The sequence below is a fragment of the Lepus europaeus genome, chromosome 13, assembly GCF_033115175.1.
Source record: "Lepus europaeus isolate LE1 chromosome 13, mLepTim1.pri, whole genome shotgun sequence".
In the NCBI taxonomy this organism is placed as follows: domain Eukaryota; kingdom Metazoa; phylum Chordata; class Mammalia; order Lagomorpha; family Leporidae; genus Lepus; species Lepus europaeus.
Genome location: NC_084839.1, coordinates 21908476 through 21929417, shown reverse-complemented (window position 1 = coordinate 21929417; position 20942 = coordinate 21908476). Strand labels below are relative to the sequence as shown.

The window sequence follows — 20942 nt, the reverse complement described above, 5'->3', positions numbered from 1 at the left end:
CTCTTCAGGCACACGCCTCTCTGCCCAGCAGGCTGCCCCTGATGCCGTCCAAGTACTCAATGACAGCGATGATGCTGGTCATGATGCTGAGCTTTTACTACTTCTCGCGCCACGTGAGTGCCTGCACGACCCTCCCCCCACCTCCCCCCAATGCTCAGTGCAGCCCCAGGCAGCTAAAAAACTCTAGTTCCCTGTACCCAGCATGCCCTGTGTCTGGGCAAGCCACCACCTTCCCTGGACTGGGGCTCATGGCTCCTGCACTCACCTGGCACTAGGGGTCACCAGCACTAACACTGACCACAGAGCCAGGAGAGGGAGCCGCAATTCCTGTGTTAAGGTAAAAAGGGGGAGGCAGTGCAGGGAGGGAGCCATGCGAGGGACCTGCGCTGTTGGCTCAGGTGCCCCCCAGTGGCTCACCTGGGGAAGTGCAGCTTTATCGAGGCACTTTGGGCCAAACCTGCTGGGAAAGGGGGCTTTCCCGTGGGGCTAGGAGACCCCCACCACTGCGGCTGCCCACCAGACTCCACAGCTACGAGGGCCTGGGGGTTCCGCACAGGAAGCCTCTTGGTTTTCAGCTGTAAGCACAGGCCGAGATCCTGGCTGCAGCATTTCTGGTTACTTCCCGGCCACTGAGCCACCCTGTCTCGTTCCCCCAGTGGACCGTCTCCATCTTTCCCAACAGCACACACCGTGCCTCTGCCTGTGTCTGCAGGTGGAGAAGCTGGCGCGGACCCTGTTCCTGTGGAAGATGGAGGTCCACGACCAGAAGGAGCGTGTCAATGAGATGCGGCGCTGGAACGAGGCCTTGGTCACCAATATGCTGCCCGAGCATGTGGCACGCCACTTCCTGGGGTCCAAGAAGAGAGATGAGGTGAGACGGCCCTGGGCTCAGCCTGAGGCCATGTGGCCTCACCTGACCCAGGCAGGGACGGGCCGGCCGGCCGGAGTTCCAGAAGCCCCATGGCCTCCCAGGATTTGCCGCAGGCGTGGTTAGGTGGCGTGGGTCTGACCCACCCTTCTGATCTCAACAGCAGGGTCCCAGCTCCACCATGCCCTTCCTTTCCTTCTGGCTGGGGCTGTCTGGGTAACCCGGGGTCGGGTCGGACGACCTGAGGGCAGTGTGGTGTGAGGACAGGTGTTTCCGCAGCACCAAACCCTCTGCCAGCGGTTCTTGTAGCGCTGTGGCCCCGCCTCTCTAGGAGCTGTACAGCCAGTCCTATGATGAGATCGGAGTCATGTTCGCCTCCCTGCCCAACTTCGCCGACTTCTACACCGAGGAGAGCATCAACAACGGCGGCATCGAGTGTCTGCGCTTCCTCAACGAGATCATCTCCGACTTTGACTCTGTGAGCGCCCCCCCACCCCCACCCCCCGAACACATCCCAGGCTGGGCTGCCGAGGGCAGAGACAAATGGCTACCCTGTCCCAGAAAGCTCCTTCCGCAATGGAACAACTTTCTGGAGCCACCATGCAACCACTGGGGGTGAGAGTGAGGGGCAGTCACCTGTGGGTTCACAGGGTAACTGGTCAACCGAGGTGCTGAGGCCACTGATGCCACCCACACTCAAAATTCACTCAGTAAACGTTTACTGGCTTTGCGTACAGGCCCAACCACCCCAGGGGAGGCGGGCAATTTCATCTCAAGGTTAAGGTTGTGAGAACTGAGGCTCAGAACGGAAGCTCGCACAGGTTCATGTGGCAGATCGGCAGTGGGGTGATCCAGGCGGCATCTCGTGGGTGTTTCGGAGGGGAGGGGTCCTTGAGTCGATTCAGTCATTCCCTGGACTCTGCTGACAATTCTTTTCTCTTAATTCTGGCCTCAGCTCCTGGACAATCCCAAATTTCGGGTCATCACGAAGATCAAAACCATTGGCAGCACCTATATGGCGGCTTCGGGCGTCACCCCAGATGTCAACACCAACGGTTTTACCAGCTCCAACAAGGTAGCGAGTCACTCGGTGGTTAGAGGAAGCGGGAGGTTGCAAGTGGCTGACGCTGTTGCTATGCAGAGGGGCCACCCACGCCCACCAGCACATACGAGGCAGGGGCTACTGAGCAGGTTTCATGAGCCAGAGAAAGTGGAAAACACACCAAAGCCCCACTACCGTGCTGCAGCTTGGGCCTGAGGTTTGTGTGCTCTGTGGCCGCGACACCTCCCGGCTCTGTACTTTCCTAAGCACCGGGGAACAGGAGCCAGCTACACAGTTACATAACAATGACAGTTCCTTTCGACAGAGAGGTGCCATACCTGTGAGTGTGCAGCCAGTTCTAGTCAGCTAGCAGGAGAGGGGAGGTGCTGCGGGGGCCCTGCCTGGCGTACTGTTCTTAGAACACTCACCCACTGCGCTATTACACCTGTCCTACGGCGTCAGCAGGAAGGGGCTTCAAGCAGTTCATGGAAAATGTGTATTATGGGAAAACTATGGATGGATTCTTAAAAGTTTCTGCAGCAAAACGTCCACTGTTCTGTGACCTGCTGGGAGTATCTGTGTACCACCCGTCTCCACTTTATTAGAGACGCTGGAGACAGTCACCAGCCCAAGTGCTTACCATCTAGGGGAGGGCTCCATACGGGCGGCCATGCTGAACGGGACACCGAGGCCCGGACAGGTGCCGGCCCTGGGAGCTTGGTGGAGCTGGGCTCCAGAGTGGGAGGAAGGAAAGGCGGCCTTTGCGAGTGCGGCGCAGGGTTTCACCCGTGGGCAGGCTGCTCTGGCTGTGGGCCCGGGCGGGGCCTGAAGTGTGCTCTGCTGCTCTGGCCCAGGAGGAGAAGTCAGACAAGGAGCGCTGGCAGCACCTGGCCGACCTGGCCGACTTCGCACTCGCCATGAAGGACACGCTGACCAACATCAACAATCAGTCCTTCAACAACTTCATGCTGCGCATAGGTAGGGGACACGAGGCCACAGCGGCTCTGGGGGGAGGGGGACCTGCAGCACTGCTCGTCCAGTCCCTGCCAGACAAGCAAACTCTGCTAATGCTGTGGCCGAGCCACACCTGTCCCTACTGTTCAGCGAGCACCAGCGGGCAGGGTGTTGGGCCTGCCCTGTGGAAGGAATCAACATCACCCACTCCTCCCGGCTGCTGGGTGTGTCACACTGGCCACAAGCACCCTACCGTGGTGCTCCTGGAGGTAGCTGACATTTGCCAAGCATGCGGTGAGGTTAGACAGGAGCCATGGTTCTGCTCTCAAGTAGACAGTGAGCTTAGTGATAAGCAGGATGTGTCCCACAGGGGCTCTGTGCTGCGGGTCAGCTGACAGGCTCTCCAGACACGGGTGGCCCGAGGATAGTGACAAGATGTGGCCTCTACCCCAGGCATGAACAAAGGAGGGGTTCTGGCTGGCGTCATTGGAGCCCGGAAACCACACTATGACATCTGGGGCAACACTGTCAACGTGGCCAGCAGAATGGAGTCCACAGGGGTCATGGGCAACATTCAGGTACGTCCAGCGAGTGTGGGGCGTGCTGGGGGCGGTCTCCAGGGGGGAGAAGAGGCCTGGCCATCTGCAAAGCTCAGGTTTCAATTCTGGGCGAGGGCAGCCCGTGAGCCTGCTGGGCTCCAGAGAGACACGGAGGCCAGCACAGCTATGCTCTGGGGAGAGCACTAGGCCGGGCGTGGCCTGGGCTCCACCCTGACCCCTGCTCTCCCACAGGTGGTGGAAGAAACGCAAGTGATCCTGCGAGAGTACGGCTTCCGCTTCGTGAGGCGCGGCCCCATCTTTGTGAAAGGAAAGGGGGAGCTGCTGACCTTCTTCCTGAAGGGGCGGGACAAGCCCGTGGCCTACCCCAACGGCTCCTCGGTGACCCTGCCCCACCAGGTGGTCGACAACCCCTGAGTGACGGCGTCGCCGCTGCGCACACCCCCAGACACGAGGTCGACAGCTCTCCTCAAGCCCTCATCTGTTCGTGGACGCGTGGGCTGAGAGTGGCCACACTTCTCCTCAGTGTGCCTATAGCTTCCCCGGCGCAGTTCTGGAACAATCCTTCCAGGGCCCCGGGCCCAACTCGGCCCTTCACCCCCAAGAGGCCACGGCCACTGTGAGCAGGACCGCAGCAGAGGGGCGTGGCAGGGGAGCCGTGCTCGTGAGCGCCCCCCACAGCTGCACCCCAGCAGTGCTTCTCATTCCGAAGAGGGCTCACCTGGAGACCAGGCGTGTCTGACCCGAGCCAGGCTCCGTGGCCCTGGTCCTGGTAATCTTGAAAGGTTCCCCTGGAACCCGTCCCCTTCGTCACAGAGCAGGAAGTGCAATAGTTCCTTTCACCTGGGGGGGAGGGGCGACTTCTGAAAGAAAAATATATAAACAGATCAATACATTTATATTTTTAACCGTCTGTTAAACACTTTCTGATACTGCCTTGCCTTTTGAGCTCTTGCTACAGTCGCCTTTGCTACTGCTTTAAGAGAACTTACAGGTATTGATAAAGAACAAGACTGTTTTAATAAAAGCTTTATTCCACTTGAACATGCTCCTTGTGACTTGTCTGCGCAGTGCTTGCTAACCCCGCCCTTGGTCCAGACCAGAGGGCGGCGGTTCCGCCCCTGTGTCCCCCTGACCTACGGCAGTTCCACCTCATCCTGTCTAGGGGAAGCCCGGGGTGGCGACGACTCCCAAGGCAAGGGAGGGACGGAATGGAACCAGAACTTGGCCCAACGCAGGTTTTCTTACCTGTGTGCTGGCCCTAAGTGCACAGTGCCAACAGCCTGGAGGCCCACGGCCGCGGGGACAGAGTTCACTACAAGGACTGGGAATGTGGACGCCGTGAGCTGGGGCTTCGGCAGAGGGAAGGCCGCCACCCCGGGACGGTGCTGTAGGAAACTAACACACGTTCTGCCTCACGTCCTGAACCTGCACAGACAATGGCCTTTTCAGCACTCAGCACAGGGAGGCGCAAACACTTCAGCGTCCACGTGAAGCAGAGATGCTCTGTAGTCTGACCAAACGCCTTCTACTGCCCCACACAGCGCCTGGTTTTGTGCTCAGATCACAGCCCCTCAGGAGCACCGTAACAGGTCACCAGGCAGTGATGGCAAACTCCCGAAACCTTGGCGGCTCCACGCCGGTGCTCCCCAGCCTGAGGGAACTGGGTGTCTGTTCTCATCAGGACAGTCCCCGGTAAACTGTCCCAGCAGCACCTGGCCCTGGACAATGCGGTCCGAATTACTCACTTCTAACGGGCTCCCAATGAAGCAGCACTTTAGGAGATGAGGCTCATATCCAACTTTTCTCCTTCTCTTGCAAATGAAGCGAAAACCTGATGTAGGGGCTTCGTAGAGAACAGAGTTTCATGGGATGCTCGCTGGTGTTCCCATGAACGGGACAAGGCTTCGGTCCCTGAAAAAGGAGACCCCAACTCTTAGTACAAGCAGGGTTAGTGCCGGCCCATGCACTTTCTTTTCCTTTCTAGTCTGGGGCTCCAAGGCATTGCCCTTTACTGGGTCAAGGGAATGACTGGGAACTTCAGACTCTGCCCAGAGATCTAAGACCTACGAGGCAACACCTGTGGCAGTGTCAAAATCCCTGCCTCCCAGAAGCCCATTTTCCCATGGCCCAAGGCACATTATGGTGACACATTCAGCGGAGGCAGCTTCGTGTGGCCTCCGCCAGTCCTGACAAAGCCCCGTGTGCAGGAGAGCAGATAGCCAAGGGAACGCCATCTGTCAAATCCACCGGCTCCGTTCACCGTCGACGACGGCCTCAACAGGTGTCTCTATGAGAGGTCTCCAAAGGAGATAATCGAAGGGACACTGGCGGGGGCAGGGACGCTTACTGGTTACAAAAGCGACAAACTGGTAGAAACGAAGTCGTCTTTGCAGCTCAGCGTCTGAGAACACTTGCAGCGGGCCGACAGAAGGACGTGTCTGCAGGGGCCCACCGAGCCTCTGCCCACTCTACCTCTGCCCAGGCAGCCTGCACAAGCCAGCGCAGACGGCGGCTCCTTCCCCTTACCTTCACACGCCACGGTGACGCGAGTTGGGAGAGTGACCGTGAGGTCCTCGTACAGCAGCCTAGCGGAGAAGGCGACAGACGGGCCCGAGTCCGCTCTGTAGGTAAACGACAGCAGGCTGCACAGTGCGTTTCTCTGCAGGGGCCCAGTCAGAAAGGCGGCGAAGTCGCCCTAGTGGGTGGAGAACAGAACAAAGTACGGATGATGGCAGCTCCCAAGGCCGTGCGGTGACAGTTAGGAAACGTCTTTGCTCCCTCCCAAGTTTGTCCCGGGCCCTGACGGGGTCGGCGCGTGCAAGCCCGGTACCTGCAGGCGGTCGGCCTGGAACTTCCTCCCCGCGTACGCGTTCAGCTGCTCGCAGAGGCTGAAGAGGAAGTGCCGGATGTCGCTCTGCAGGTACTGTGCAGCCATCTTTTCCAAAGGGATGAACGCTGGGACCGAGTGGCGATGGATCCGGAGCGGCTTCTGGATGACAAGCTCCACGAAGTAGGACTCCAGCAGGTGCTCCTCAAAGGCAGTGCTGATGCGCACGCAGACTCCGCGGCTGGTCAGTCGTCCGCTGAGCCCTGAGGTGGAGACGCCGCCGCCAGTCAGCAGACGCCAGGCAGCCAGGCCCCGCCTCCTCCACGCAGGCCAGCAGCGGCCCCGGGGCCTGCGCCTGGGCCGTTACGTGCATGGGTCTGCAGCTGAGAGACTGCCGAGGTTCTACCTCTGGAGTCTGGCTCACTGGCAGACTGAGTTGTTCCAATCAGGGAGGAGTGGTGGGAGAGAAACCACCAGCTCAGTGAGCAATCGTGGAGGGAGACATGGGAGATTCCCATTTCACTGCCCATTTTCCCTGAGTGTCAAATACTCTGTGACTGTCCCCAGTTCTTCCTCCAGACCTGCGGCACAGATGACGGACAACAGATCCCTCTACTGGGACACAGACCTGAAGGGGTCAAACTTGGAGAGCAGCAGCAAGCAAAGTTCGGGCACAGGGTCCAGCGCACACAGCGCTAACACGAATGGACCACGCCAGCCCCCACCCAGTCTTCCGCTGTAGGAGGCTGACCTAAAGGTCGGGATGCTGTGCCTACACGCAGCACGCCAGCACGCGGAGAGCGATGGGGCACGGACAGCAAGGAATCCTCACATCTGTCCAGGACCGCAGGAACATCTGGCCACCTAACTCCCGAGGAGCCAGGCAGCCACGCCACGCCAGGTCAGGAGAGAGCCATACCTGTGAAGCGATACGCCTGCAGAATGGCTTTGGCGTGTTCCCATCGTCTTTCCAAAACGTCCTGCTCGCTCATCCCCGCCGTCTGGTCAGGCTGTACGCTGTCAGTGGACGCTTTAACCTGCACGACACGTAGCGAGTCACGCCGGGTCCGGTGGAGGACACCACAAAGCTCTCGCCCTCAGGACACCGGGGAGGAGCTAAACGAAGAGTATGTTCCGCCGTGTAATCAATCAAGAAAGGAGCACTGTGTGGCCGCTAGTGCTCTGGAGTCACAGGAGAACCGTGTGGGTCACAGCGCTGGAAACTGCCGGCTGATGAACAGCCAGGGTTTGGCTGGGAGTGCAGAGGACTGTGCCGGGGGGGAGTCCAGGCTGAATGGGGTGAGTGAACCGGGGGCCGTGCAGAAGGTCTGGGTCGGACTGCAGGTTTCAGAGCCTCGACTCTAGGATCAGCACTTCTGGCTGTCATGGTACCAGGCTACCCTTCCTCCAGGAACAGCTACGCAAGCTGGTAAGATACCAACGAGGAGCCAGCAAGCGGCCAGGCAAGGGTTTGGCAGCACTGGAGAACAGCCTACAGCCAGCACTGGCGAGCAAAGACAAATGCTCTGACGCTGACCCCTTGGGGCACTGGCCGATCTGTCATTTAGCACATGGATCAAACAGAAACAAGTCTCCCCATCTGGGAGACAGCACTGGGGCTCAGTGTCACCACAGCACCCTTTCTAAGGGCCAAGATCCCATGGGAAAGTGAGCCCAGTGTTTTTCACGCAGTTTGTCTTCCAGTATCTCCATGGTCCCTGAACTGCACCTGTGCCTGGGTGCTGAGAGACCCAACAGAAAGCTGCTAGGAGCTGGCACTGTGGCACAGCAGGAAAAGCCACTGCCTGTAATGCCAGCATCCTGTGCTGGAGCAACAGTACAAGTCCCGGCTGCTCTGCTTCCGATCCCGCTCCCTACCAATGTGCCTGGAAAGGCAGAAGAAGATGACACAACTACCTGGAGCCCTGCCACCCAGAACGGACTGGAGGGAGTTCCTGGCTTCAGTTTGGCCCAGGTGCAGCCATTGTGGCCATTTGGGGAGTAAACGAGTGGATGGAAGATGTCTCTTCCCTGTCTGTCTGTAATGCTTGCCTTTCAAATAAATAAAGTCAATCTTGAAAAAGAAAGGGGGTTGGCACTGTGATGCAGCAGGTTAAGTTGCTGTATGCAGTGCTGGCATCCCCTATGGGCACCGGTTCGAGTCCCAGCTGCTCTATTTCCAATCCAGTTCCCTGCTAATGTGCCTGGGGAAGCAGTGGAAGATGGCTCAAGTCCTAGGGCCCTACACCCATGTCAGAGACTCACTTGCTAGTCTTAGAAGCTCCTGGCTTCGGGCTGGCCTTATCTGGCTGTTGTGGCTGTCTGGAGAGTGAACCAGCAGATGCAAGACCTCTCTCTCTCCCCCTGTAATTCTCTCACATAAATAAATCTTAAAAGAAAAAAAAAAAAAAAAAAAAAAAAAAGCCAAAACACCAAGAAGAACAAGAGAAAGAATGAATCTGCTAAAGGTTAAAAGACTACAAAATTTATGGGGCCGGTGCTATGGCTCAGCGGGTTAACGCCCTGGCCTGAAGTGCTGGCATCCCATATGGATGCTGGTTCTAGTCCCAGCTGCTCCTCTTCCGATCCAGCTCTCTGCTGTGGCCTGGGAAAGCAGTGGAGGATGGCCCAAGTCCTTGGGCCCCTGCACCCACGTGGGAGACCTGGAAGAAGCTCCTGGCTGCTGGCTACGGATCGGCGCAGCTCCGGTCGTTGCAGCCATCTGGGGAGTGAACCAGCGGATGGAAGACCTCTCTCTCTCTCTCTGCCTCTACCTCTCTCTGTAACTCTGCCTATCAAATAAATAAAATAAATCTAAAAAAAAAAAAAAAAAAAAAAAAACCTATAAATTTAGAGTATCTGCCAAAGGAGGGAGGCCTGACAGACCTGTCCCCAGCACCCTCCAAGCTGACAACTGAGGGCCCAAGCAAAGCTACTTCCTAGCAGTGAGGGCAACTGGGAAACAGGCGGCCTCAACAGCATCATTCAGAAGCCCATGCACCTGCTCTGCCGGCACAAAGAACAGTAAGATCCTCTCTGCAGGAGATAACGTAACTCATTTTCATGCACAAAACCCACTGCTGGGTCAAAGACCCACAGGGGCATCAGAAAAGGGAACAGAGGACCAAAAACCAAGGCGGGGGCGGGGGGGGGGGGGGGATGACACACAACAACAGATCCACGGAGGTTCAGTGATCCGGAACAGGCTGAATGATGGAGACCCACACCAAAGATTAGGAATCTGTAAGAACAATCAGAAATCCTAGAACCAGAAAGTACAGCAACTACAATTAGGAATTAACAGGCTTAAGTGTCAGGTAGACAGATGGTGAAGCGTGGACAAAAATGAGATTAATCTCCATCCGCTGGTTCACTCCCGTATACGGGCCAGACCGAAGCCAGGGGCCCAAGCCCTTGGGCCATCTTCTGCTACTTTCCCAGGTGCATTAGCAGGGAGCTGATGGGGCGTGGCACAGCCGGGAACTGAACCGGCGCCCATAGGGGAGGCTGGTGCTATCAGTGGTGGCTTAATCCACCAGGCCTCAGCGCCGGTCCCGCTGCTAACTGTGCGCAGGACAGAGGAAAGCTATCCTGCACTGACAGACTTGTGTATCAGTAGTGCTGATAACATACCAGGAGTTCTGCGATGTCCTTCTGAAATGCGAAGCCATTTGTATCGAAAACACTGACTACTTAGGCTAGGGCATAATAATTAGGGCAGGTAACTAGACTTTCTGCTTGCTAGGAGTTTCAATCGCAATAAAGGAAACTGTGATGTATTTCAATTTTCAGAAGCAAACATACAGAGGAACTTACTAAAATTGACCTATGTGAGTTAAAAGAGAGACTGCGGTGGGTCCTGGGTGCAGCAGGTTAGGCTGACACGTGGGACACCCACACCCCACATCAGAGTGCCTGTGTGAGTTCTGCTTACTCCACTTCCAACCCAGCTCCCTACTTCTGTGCCTAGGAAGCAGCAGAGGATATCAAGTACTTGAGTTCCTACCACCCATGTAGGAGACCTGGGTGGAACTCTTGGCTTCGGGCTGGTCCAGGCCAGGCTGCTGCACCACTTGGGGAGTGAAACAGTAGATGGAAAGTCTGTCACTATCTTTTTCAAGTAAAATAAGTAAACGAGTCTTAAAAAACAAAACTGGCAGGGCCAAGTGTCGTGATGCAACAGTAGTTAGGCTGCTGCCTGTGCTGCCAGCACGCCAGAGTGCCAAGCTGATCCCAGCTGCTGGTTCCGACCCAGCTCCCTGCTAATAAACCTGGGAAGGCAGCACCAGACAGCCTGAGCACTTGGACCTGGGCCACCCACATGGAGTTCCTGGCTCCTGACTCAGCCTGGCCCAGCCCTGACCACTGTAAACATTTGGGGGATGAACCAGAAGACGGAAGATCTTTTCCTCTCCCTCTCTGCCTTTCAAATAAATTAATCCTTTGTTTTTATAAGGTTTTATTTATTTGAGAGGCACAGTTAGAGAGACAGAGGCAGAGAGACAGAGGTATCTTCCATCTGCTGGTTCACTCCCCAAATGGCTGGAACGGGGCCGACCCGGAACCAGGAGCTGCTTCTGGGTCTCCCACAAGGGTGCAGGGGCCCAAGGACATGGGCCAACCTCTGCTGCTTTCCCAGGCACATCAGCAGGGAGCTGGATGGGAAGTGGAGCAGCCGGGACTTGAATGAGCACCCACACGGGATGCCAGCACTGCAGGGGGCAGCCTCACCTGCTACGCCACAGCACTGACCCCAAATAAAACTTAAACACACACACGCGCGCGCACACACACACACACACTGACAGTATTTACTGAAACTAATATGTACAACCTATGACTCAGCAATTCTACTCAGCATTCACATAATAGAAAACTGTATTTATACATCAAAAGATAGCAACAAGAATGTTCATAGAGGCTATAGTACTCACTGTACCCTAGTGAAACAACCCAAATAATCCCACATCACCAACAGCAAAAAGGACAAACTGCTGTATATTCACAGATAGAATTACAGCATGGCAAGAAAAAAAAAAATGATCGCTAAGTGCACCAGGATGGGTGAATCTGACAACAATTAGGGGAAGAAGCCAGACACGGTAGAGTACACTGTTGAGCACTTATGTAAAGTTCACAAACAGGCAGAAACCAATGTACAGTGACAGAATGAGATCGGCGGTCACCCTGAAGAAACGACCAGGAGGAGTGAAGGAGCTCTCAGGCGCCGCTATCTCGTGTTCTGGACTTTGATTGCACGGCAGCTACCCAGTCGCTGGCTGACAGCGATGTCAGCTGTAACTCTACAGCTCTGTAAGAGTCCAGCAGATCTCTGCACTTTACATGCATTTTTACCTTAATAAAGAAGGAGAGGAGGAGGGAGGCAGGGAGGGAGGATGACAGGCGGGCTGACCTCACACGCTGGGTGATGAACGGTTACTGAGCTCTCTGAGCTGGGGAGTAACGTGGTGCTTTATGGGGCATTTCCTCGCCACACAGGGTTCACTGCAAAGTACAAAGGCTGGAAGAAGGACCGCTGGCAGACCACCGTGATGACCCTGCTGTCCAAGTCACCAGACAAGCATTTACTCTTTATGCAGAGGATGCTGGAGCTCGGGCAAAGCAGGGACCCAGCACAGACAACAGAAAGGAAAATCTGACGGGTCCACCTGGCCCGAGAGGAAACTGGGACAAGGGGAAAGTTATGAGTTTCCTGTGCGGTTTGGAGACCGGGTGGCCCTAGGGACAAAAGTATCAATGACTCCAGACACACCGAGTGGGAGGTGACCCACTCCCACAGGGCAGCTCGAGCCTGTATGAGAACTGGCCGGGCCCACCAGGAGTGTGACGGTGACAGCAGCTGCACAGGACGGATCACTGGCAGGATCAGGCAACGTAACCGACCTCACGCGATCACAAGTAAGCCACGGGATCCGACCGTGCCCCGCCCTGGACCATGCTTTTACTCCATCCCCAGGAGAGCCCACGACGTCACCCGTTACCCTCTACCCCGACTCACCGTGGCTCGCCGCCGCTGCACCTCGGCCCTCAGCTCATCTCGCAGTCGTCGCAGTTTCTGTATCCTGGCCCCAAGCGCACTTCCCTCGGCCTGAGCTCGCTGCCGCTCTGCAGACTTTGTGCGGGACCGGTTCACTTGCGTCTCCAGCCTTTCCAGGTGCGCCAGAACACCTAAGGAAAGGAAAAGGAGACTTGCACAGGAGCCTCGGATTTCTAGCTCTGGCGCGGGAAGCGCTTCGGGACGGAGAGGGGGACAGTCTTCCCAGAGCTCGGCGGCCAGCTGAGCTGTTCAACATCCACACTTACAAATCAAGTCGACAACTGAAATCCAAGATCCTTGACCTCTCAGAACGAACACTGCCCTAAGTCCAAACTGCCCGTTCCCATCATTCCATAACTACTCTAAGATCACGAATGATGTCCACACTGCGACCAATGAGCAGTTTAAGTCGCCGCTTGCCTCACGCCTCCTGGTAACGCACGATTCTGCTCATCACGTCCCGCACACTCTCGTCCCTTGAATCCCACCCTACCAGCGACCTGGTCTGCCTCAATCCACGAATGGCTGCTAAGCAACTACTTCATGCCAGGCGTTATCTGGGTACTGGGGACACAGTAACAACGAGAGACAAAGCTCCTGTGTGCCTGTATTTGCCTTCTCTGGACCGTGTTTCTGCTGCGTAGGCGCACCCTCTTCTCCTTGACCCTTACATGCTGGCTCTCTCCGGAGCCCCGACCCAGGATCTCTTCCTCCTGAGGCAATCTCTCCACCACCCACAGCCTTGGTGACCGCATGTACACATCTCACGAATGCGCCTCTGACCTGCACCTCCCTCGAGCTTCAGGTTAGTCTCCTGACCTGCTTTCAGTGCATCTCCTGGGAAGTCTCAGAGGAGTCCCCCGGCCAAGACTGGGTTCATCACCTCCCCCCCAACTCCTCAATGCCAGCCCATCACTCACCCGGGTAAACTGGATACTTAGTGTCATACTTTCTTTATACTTTTTTTCTCCCATCCTTAACACCCGTCTGTTACTAAATCCTACTGAATGTATTTTCTTGGCATCTCTTTATCTGCGCTGTCACCATTGCTGTCCAAGGCTCCATCACCTCTGGCTCCTGCAAGGTTACTGGGCGGTCTCCACACCCCAGGAGCATTTCAAATCTGGTTGATTACGTTATAGAGCTAGCGCCCTCTGTCGGTGACTCCACACCACCCGCTGCTCTCTGCCTCCCCTCCTGTCATCACTACCCCCATCTGCTCCTCTCTTCCCTCCAGGCCCCCTCGCAGGCTGCTGAGCTAGCCCTGTGTCTTCACACACATGACCCCCCTGCAGCAGAGGCTCCCCAGCCCCGCCCGCCACCTTGCGCTCCATCCACCCCAGCTCGTCGGCACCCTGCATACATTTCCTCCGGGAACCTCTGTGGCACCTCAGAACAAGGTCAGCACCTCTCACGGTGCTCATGGCATGACTTTCCCACAGAGACCATACTGAACTTCCGGTTGTAATTAGTGATCATTCCAGTAAACGTTTATCTCCCCACTGCACCTTAAAAGCCCCCCAGTCAGGCACCACGTGCCCTGGTTATCTACATGTCCCTAACACTCGGCGCAATGCACGGCCTAGGGTAAAGCCTCTGTGTTTCCTGACAGGTGGACAGCACGCCACGATGCTCCTGTAGATGAGGTTACTTCAGCAAACGCTTACAGGAACGTCTATTACTGCAAGAAGCACACTCACCCATTCTGCAGAAAAAAGAAAGCTTTGATACATTAGTCCTAGTAATCAACATGTGGTAACTGCCTGATTAGCCAGTGTCTGTTTACCCAACAACTTGTACTGAGAGGCCACCGTGGCCAGGACCTGTGCTGGAAGCTGTTCATACTCTGAGGACGGAGCACTGTCCCCGTCCTCCCAGGGCTCACCGGGATTACTGTGCACCAGGGCGTGACGGGAAAGGGCACGTACAGACTCAGTGAAGGCCGCACAGAGACGCTTAGTCAATCCTGGTTTATAGACATAAAAAAAAACCAGGCCTAGAGAGTGGGGCTATCTATCCCCCACCGCCCACGGCACTGACGCCTACAGTGACCACAGCTACTTTTAGTACTAAAGTAACAACTCTGAACCCACATGTGTGTGTTACCTAACGTCCCAGCCTAAGCTACTCAGTGACTCCAAGACAGGCAGGCTCACCAACCCCAAGGACCTGGCCAGCTGCTTTTAGAGCTGTGGAATTACTTTTCTTAAATTGAGCTCTATCCACGTTTTCCCGAGACGCAGGTGTAGAACCCTTCAGACTTGACCCTGGCCTCGTAAAACCACCTGCTCAGGCCCACACTCAGTACAAGGGGGCGGCCAGCACGGGACGCCAGCTCTAACCAGCACCTGCGCCGGCCCTGGCCCGGCCGCCAGCCTCGCCCTCGGGGGGTCCACACTCGCGCACGGCCCCGGTCACACGGCGGGCACGGGACAGAAGGGCGGCGAAGGGCAGGGGAACCTCAATACCTCCGTGGGGCTCGCCGTCCGGACGGGAGGCGTTCGCCGGCTCCATCGCGGATTCCCAAAGTCCCCCTAGGAAGCCGGGCAGGCAGGCGGCACCGGGGCCCCAGACGTCCCTGCCGGTGAAGGAAACGACACCCAGGTCACATCTCCTCGCCTCTCCGGCCGGGCTGACCCCTCCCAGGCCCTCCAGCCCGCCCCCACCGCGGCCCCCAAGTCCCAGCAGCTGTGTCCACGCCCACCTCCTCACCCCCGGGCGCCCGAGGGCACGGTCTCTCTACTCCGCTCCCGGGCACACGGAATCCGTTCTCAAAGGCCGTACAGTCCTGCACCTTGGTCCTCCTGTAGCTCCTCTCCTCTCGCTCAGTCCACCTCGGATCCGATGGACTTTCCCGCCGTCCTCGCCTTCAAAACCAGCCCCGCCGCTCCCGACGTGCTTTGCGCTCCAGCCGTACAAAAACATGGCGGCGCTCAGGGCTCCTCCCTAATCCCAGCATGCACCGGAGACTGGATCCGGTCTTTCGGTCGATTAGGAAGATGGCGTCCTCAGGGGCGGAGCCGCAGGTCCTAGTACAGTACTTGGTGTTACGAAAGGATCTGTCGCAGGCTCCGCTCTCCTGGCCGGCAGGAGCACTGGTAGCACAAGCTTGCCACGCAGCCACCGCGGCTTTGCACGTTCACCGCGAACACCCGCACACAGCCGCCTATCTCCGGGACCTGGGGCGCATGCGCAAGGTGGTGCTCGAGGTGAGGCGCCGCGGCGGGGTGGGGGGGCAGAGACGCTGAGGTTGCGGAGGCCGGAAGTGGGTGTGGCTTTGGGTGGGGAAGCGAAGCGTCGCGGGGCGGGTGTGGCCTGCGGAGGGTGGGCTCCCTTGTTTTAGGTTTGGGAAGGGGTTGTGGGCAGCTGAGCTTTCGCTGCCTGACTGCGCGAGTGGAGGACCCCGGACACAATACTGAGGCGCGGCCGCACTCCCTGGTGTCACCGGAAACCGGCGGCCGCCGCTTCCCCTGTGCGGGCGGGAGCGTGGCGGGCTTGTCCCCGCCTTTGTACCGTGCACGTGCCCACACCTGATGCCACCGCGCTGTACCAACCCCAAAGGGCTAAGGGCCCAGGGCTCCTCACTGCCAAGGAAGCGGTGCAGAGTGAGCTCAAGCCACAGCCCTGGGGCGGATGTGACGCCCAATTACTTGACGGTAAATAAAGACCCTCGTATACGTGGAGCCAAACTCCAGAAATACCTGGGGTGTCAGTCCGTGCACTTCGGCAATGGCCGTGGGGTCTTTGCGGATTCCGAACAGCTCTCAGCGTCTCTTCAGTCGCTTCCCCTGCTGCAAACACTGTACATCCTGGGACGGTGATCAGCGGCGCCCAGAGAGCTTTGCGCAAGGACATTCCCGGCACTTCATATTGGCTTAAAAAGTGGAACTTGCTCAGTTTCCAGTTCTCGGGATTGGTGACTCTGAGCTGTTGATTTATGCTGTTTCTGAAGCGCAGTTCGTGGCATGAAAGCGTGCCCGCCGCGGGCTGCAGCTTGAGTGACGCTCTGTATACAGGATGATTGCATTTTGAGTCGAAAGTACGGATGTTGAAGTATTAAGGAGCAGGTGGTAGGATTGCAGTTTTTCCCACGGCTGCTCTGTATTTTTAAATGTTCTAATCAAGTGCGTATTTTGTAACGAGGGAAAAAAATGTAGGAGAGACCAGGACTCCCGAGTGGCGGGCGGAGGAGCCCCTTCAGGACTCCCTGGCGAACACAGAACTCCCTTACTGTCACGATCACTGCTGGGAGGGAGACCAGTTCGCACTCCATTTGGGTTTTGTGACTTTTTTTTATAGGGACAGCCTAGTCCCGTGGTTCAGATCCCCCCTTTTTTAGCCACCCGAAGCCTACAGAGTTTGGATTCCCTTGGGTTCCAGATGCAAGTTGGCAGCCATGACTAAAGAAACAGCCTTCAGAGCCACTGCTGCACAACTGAGGTGCTGCCGTGGCCGTGAGGCCAGCAAAGGCTACGGCAGTGCCCAGATCAGCTGCGACTGTGGGTGCTCCCCCTGTGCCACTGTAGACTGCACTCGGTGCGCTGCCCCGTGCTGGGTCCAAGCCCGCACCGCCGAATCCTCATTACCCCTGGCACATGCTGTCCCCCTGTTGTAGAGGGCAGCAGATGGCGGCTCAGTCACTACGTACCGAGGTGCTGGAGGCCCGCTGGGCTCCTTGTCCTGCGCAGCTGCCGGGAACCCATCCCGGGTGGCTGTGCCCAAGACACTCCCTAGATCAAGCGGTGGTCCCCACATTCCCTGGCTGGGGAGAAGCCTGTAGTTAGCCTGCGGCTTCTGCCCGCGTAGGCGACAAACTGCCTATTTTTTGAGTAATGGTTTTGCTATTTCCTTAGGGAACACCTGGACTGGGTGGTCAGGATGACCCAGAGCCACGTGTGGAAGGAAGGACGTTAGAGACCAGTTTGCGTTCTCTATAGTTAACGAGCGGGAGCTATCCCAGAGGAAGGAAAACCTCTCCAGGCTGAATTGGGTGGGAGAGGGAGGAAGAGGGTACCTGCAACTTTAGACATTTTTCTCAAAGTTGGAGCAGGCTGAAACACTAGGGGTTGTTTTACAGCCATGAGAGGCCTAGACAACTTATGGAGCATAATTGCTTTTTTTTATTAAGAAAAAAAAATTATTTTGAAAGGCAGAGTTAGAGATGGGGAGAGACAGATCACTCTTCCATGTTCTGGTCCACTCCCCAGATGACCCAGCAGCAGGGACTGGGCCAGACCAAAGGCAGCAGCCTGGGATCCATTTGGGTGTCCCACGTGGGCAGGGACTCAGGCACTCGGGCCATCCTCTGCTGCTTTCTCAGGCGCAGTAGCAGGGAGCTGGATCACAAGCGGAGCAGCCAGGACTCGAACCGGTGCCCGAATGGGATGCTGGCGTCCTAGGCGGCAGCGTGAGCTCTCTAAGGTGCTGCTCTCTGAGCGGCAAACCAAGGGACGCAGCTTCCTCGACAGCTCCTCTGACAATTCTTCCTCCGTCTGCAGTCCAGGGGTCTCTTTTGCTGGTTTGTGTTTGCCTTTGGACCCTCCCTACATGCCCTCTCTGTGTGTGTTCCGTGCTGTGCCCCCGCAGGCCTCAGACGAGCCCACCCTGCAGGAGCTGGCAGAGACCCTGCGGCAGAGGGACATCGACCACGTGCTGTGGCTGGAGCAGCCGGAGAACACGGCCACCTGCCTCGCGCTCCGGCCCTACCCCAAGGAGGAGGTGAGCCAGGTCCTGAAGAAGTTCCGCCTGTTCAGATGAGCGCGGCTGTTCCGCACCTGCCGGCCCCCAGCGCCCTGTTCCCCTTTCAGTGTCGGCTCGGCCTCCCTCCCCGTTACGAAAGCTTCCTGGCAGCCAGAACACGCGTGTCCACGTCAAGGTGTCACTAATAAATACTTCCTCGTTCATGACGAGACAGTGCGCCTGTGGGAGTGGCTGAGAAACTATTGTCTGTGAGTCGTTGTTCAGACAGAAGACTTGGCTGGACCGGTGCTGGGCCCAGGGAGCTCCGTTTGTCGGGGATAATGGAACTGTTCTGATCACCTGGGTTTACAACGCTGCCTTCCGTTCCATATTTCTCAGTCACATCCAGTTACATGTTATTCAGTCTAAAGCAGTACCAGGGGGCCGGCGCTGTGGTGTAGCAGGTGGAGCCGCCATCTGCAGTGCCGGCATCCCATGTGGGCACCAGTTCGAGTCCCGGCTGCTCCGCTGCCGATCCAGCTCTCTGCTGTGGCCTGGGAAAGCAGTAGAGAATGGCCCAGGTCCTTGGGCCCCTGTACCCGCATGGGAGACCTGGAGGAAACTCCTGGCTCCTGGCTTCAGATCAGTACAGCTCTGGCTGTTGTGGCCATCTGGGGAGTGAAACAGCAGATGGAAGATCTCTCTCTCTCTCTCTGCCTCTCTTCTCTCTCTGTAACTCTGACTTTCAAATAAATAAATAAATCTTTTTTTAAAAAAAAGCATCAGTCTAGGGTGCAGCTTTTTATTTTTTTTTAAACATTTACCTATTTGTTTGAAAGGCAGAGTTAGAGAGAGAGCGAGTGAGCGAGTGAGCTCTTTCATCCACTGGTTCACTCCCCAGATGGCCGCAGACCAGGAGCTTCACCTGGGTCTCCCATGGGTGCAGGGGCCCAAGCACTGGGGCCATCTTCTGCTGCCTTCCCAGGTGCATTAGGGAGCTGGACCAGAAGTAAAGCAGCTGGGACTTGAACTGGTACCCATATGGGATGCTGTTGTCATAGGCTGCGGCTTAACCCTCTGTGCCACAACACTGGCCCCTTTTTAAATTTTTTAGATTTATTTATATGAAAGGATGATGGAGAGAGAGAGAGAGAGAGAGAGAGAGAGAGCGTTTCAATCCACTGGTTCTCACCCCAAGTGGCTGCAATGGCTGAGGCTGGTCCAGGCTGACACCAGGAGCCTAGAGCTCCATCTGGGTCTCCCACGCGGGTGCAGGAACCAAACACTTGGGCCATCCTCTGGTGCTTTCTAGGTGCATTAGTGGGGAGCTGGATTGGAAGTGAAGCAGCCAGGACTGAAACGCGCCCATCTGGGATTGCACGCAGTGGCTGTACCCACTTCACCACAATGCCGGCCCCTACAGCTATTTCCTGACAATCCCCATGCTGCCACCCTGCACGAGGCTCCCGAGAGCGTCCCACTGGGCTGCTCCCCTCCAGTGTGCCCTGCTTCTGACCCGGCAGAGCTCGGATAGGATCGCTGGGCTCACTGCTCAGTAGCGGCTGCCCCTTGCCCCGGGGGACGGTGCTAGAGCTTCCTGGCTTCACCTCCAGGCCTCCCCACCTACATTTCCTACCTGTCTTTTTGGTTGAATCTTCTCTTCCCTCATATAAACTTTACGTTGCAGCAAAGTCCCTCCCGCTCGCTGCCCTCCAGGGTCTGGCCTAGGAGATGAATGTCAGGCCTCGTCTCCCTGTCCTGCCTCTGGAATTAAACCGTTGCCAGCTCCGATGCTAACACCTTCAGAAAGTTTTATCCAGCCAGCTCCCTGGCTAGTTCCCTTCCCCGACCGTAACACTGTTTAAAACATTTCTATACACATCTGGACACATCTGCAGAAGTGGCTTGAACATCCGTGAAGCCAAGAGCATCGGGTGGTTTGGTCAACAGATAATTGTTGCGTGTCTTCGGCCGCAGGCTGTACTAGGAGCTGGGGATAGAAAGATGGTAGTTTTTCCTCAGGTGAGACTAGTGGGAAGATAGACGGACAGACAATAGAGAAGCGCACAGGTAATGCAGGTGCACTGCCCCTCCCCCCGGGCTAGTCTAAGACGCCAGACACTCTAGAGTTTCCTTCCTAAGAGACGGCCTCTCCCAGGGAGGGCTGGTCAAGTGCTGAGAGCAGAGGCAAGCCCAAGAAGCCAAAGGCAAACAGGCCGTAATTGTAGGAACTGAGAACGGAACCATCAGCCACTGCAAGGTAGGGGTGAAGGCAGCCCAGCATGAGAGGGAACCAGCCGGTAGCCTGATGAGAATGGGAAGGGAAGGTAAGAAGTGAGGGCTGGGGCCGGCGCCGTGGCGCTGTGGGTTGGGCATCTGCCTGCGGGCCACAGCATCCCAAGTGGGCAGTGGTTCGGGTCCCGGCTGCTCCACTTCCGATGCAGTTTCTGGTGGCCTGGGAGGGCAGTGGAGGATGGCCTGAATACTTGGGCCCCTGCGCCCATGTTGGGGCTCCAGGGAGGCTCCTGGCTCCTGGCTTTGGATCGGACCTGTTCCGGCCGTTGCAGCCATTTGGGGAGTGAACCAGTGGATGGAGGACCTCTCTCTCTCTCTGTCTCTTCTCTGTGTATTTGTAGCTCTGCCTCTCAAGTAAATAAATAAATATTTTTTTAAAAAAAGACTAATTTGTTTATTTGAAAGTCAGAGTTACACAGAGAGAAGCAGACAGACAGAGAGGTCTTCCATCTGCTGGTTCATTTCCCAGTTGGCTGCAACAGCCAGAGCTGCGCCGATCCGAAGCCAGGAGCCAGGAGCTTCTTCCGGGTCTCCCACATGGGTGCAGGGGCCCAAACACTTGGGCCATCTTCTACTGCTTTCCCAGCCATAGCAGAGAGCTGGATCGGAAGTGGAGCAGCTGGGACTCAAACCGGCACCCATGTGGGATGCTGGCACAG

The 20942-nt window shown here is 56.8% G+C and overlaps 3 protein-coding genes across 9 annotated transcripts in view; 2 read left to right on the top strand and 1 right to left on the bottom strand.

Moving 5' to 3' along the window:
• Positions 1-3838, top strand: part of ADCY3 (adenylate cyclase 3) — an 80421-nt gene extending 76583 nt beyond the window's left edge. Inside the window, exons 16-22 of one of the 4 annotated variants that reach the window (XM_062209068.1) lie at positions 32-113; positions 713-871; positions 1200-1346; positions 1824-1943; positions 2765-2888; positions 3318-3442; positions 3656-3838. In XM_062209068.1, the coding sequence (XP_062065052.1) occupies positions 32-113; positions 713-871; positions 1200-1346; positions 1824-1943; positions 2765-2888; positions 3318-3442; positions 3656-3838 (940 nt within the window). Of the gene's footprint in view, positions 1-28; positions 114-682; positions 872-1199; positions 1347-1823; positions 1944-2764; positions 2889-3317; positions 3443-3655 lie in introns of all 4 variants that reach the window. The other 3 variants (XM_062209066.1, XM_062209067.1, XM_062209065.1) reach the window with 3 other exon arrangements.
• A 354-nt stretch (positions 3839-4192) lies between these two features.
• Positions 4193-16138, bottom strand: CENPO (centromere protein O). Of its 4 annotated transcripts, none has more exons than XM_062209069.1 (9): positions 16011-16138; positions 15104-15338; positions 14778-14887; positions 12271-12440; positions 7171-7288; positions 6255-6514; positions 5951-6119; positions 5170-5335; positions 4193-4284 (listed from the first exon to the last, which is right to left on the bottom strand). In XM_062209069.1, the coding sequence occupies exons 2-8, from the start codon at positions 15232-15234 to the stop codon at positions 5199-5201; spliced, it is 1095 nt and encodes a 364-aa protein (XP_062065053.1). In that variant the 5' UTR covers positions 15235-15338; positions 16011-16138; the 3' UTR covers positions 4193-4284; positions 5170-5198. The 4 variants fall into 4 exon arrangements, 3 of the variants coding, with proteins under 3 accessions (XP_062065053.1, XP_062065054.1, XP_062065056.1); XR_009867782.1 differs by lacking the exon at positions 16011-16138 and adding an exon at positions 4670-4849 and having other exon boundaries at positions 4211-4284; positions 15104-15280; XM_062209070.1 differs by lacking the exon at positions 16011-16138 and having other exon boundaries at positions 15014-15197.
• Positions 15248-18741, top strand: PTRHD1 (peptidyl-tRNA hydrolase domain containing 1). The gene is made up of 2 exons (XM_062209073.1): positions 15248-15518; positions 17896-18741. Exons 1-2 carry the CDS (start codon positions 15267-15269, stop codon positions 18064-18066), a joined length of 423 nt encoding a protein of 140 aa, XP_062065057.1. The 5' UTR covers positions 15248-15266; the 3' UTR covers positions 18067-18741.
• The last annotated feature ends 2201 nt before the right edge of the window (positions 18742-20942 follow it).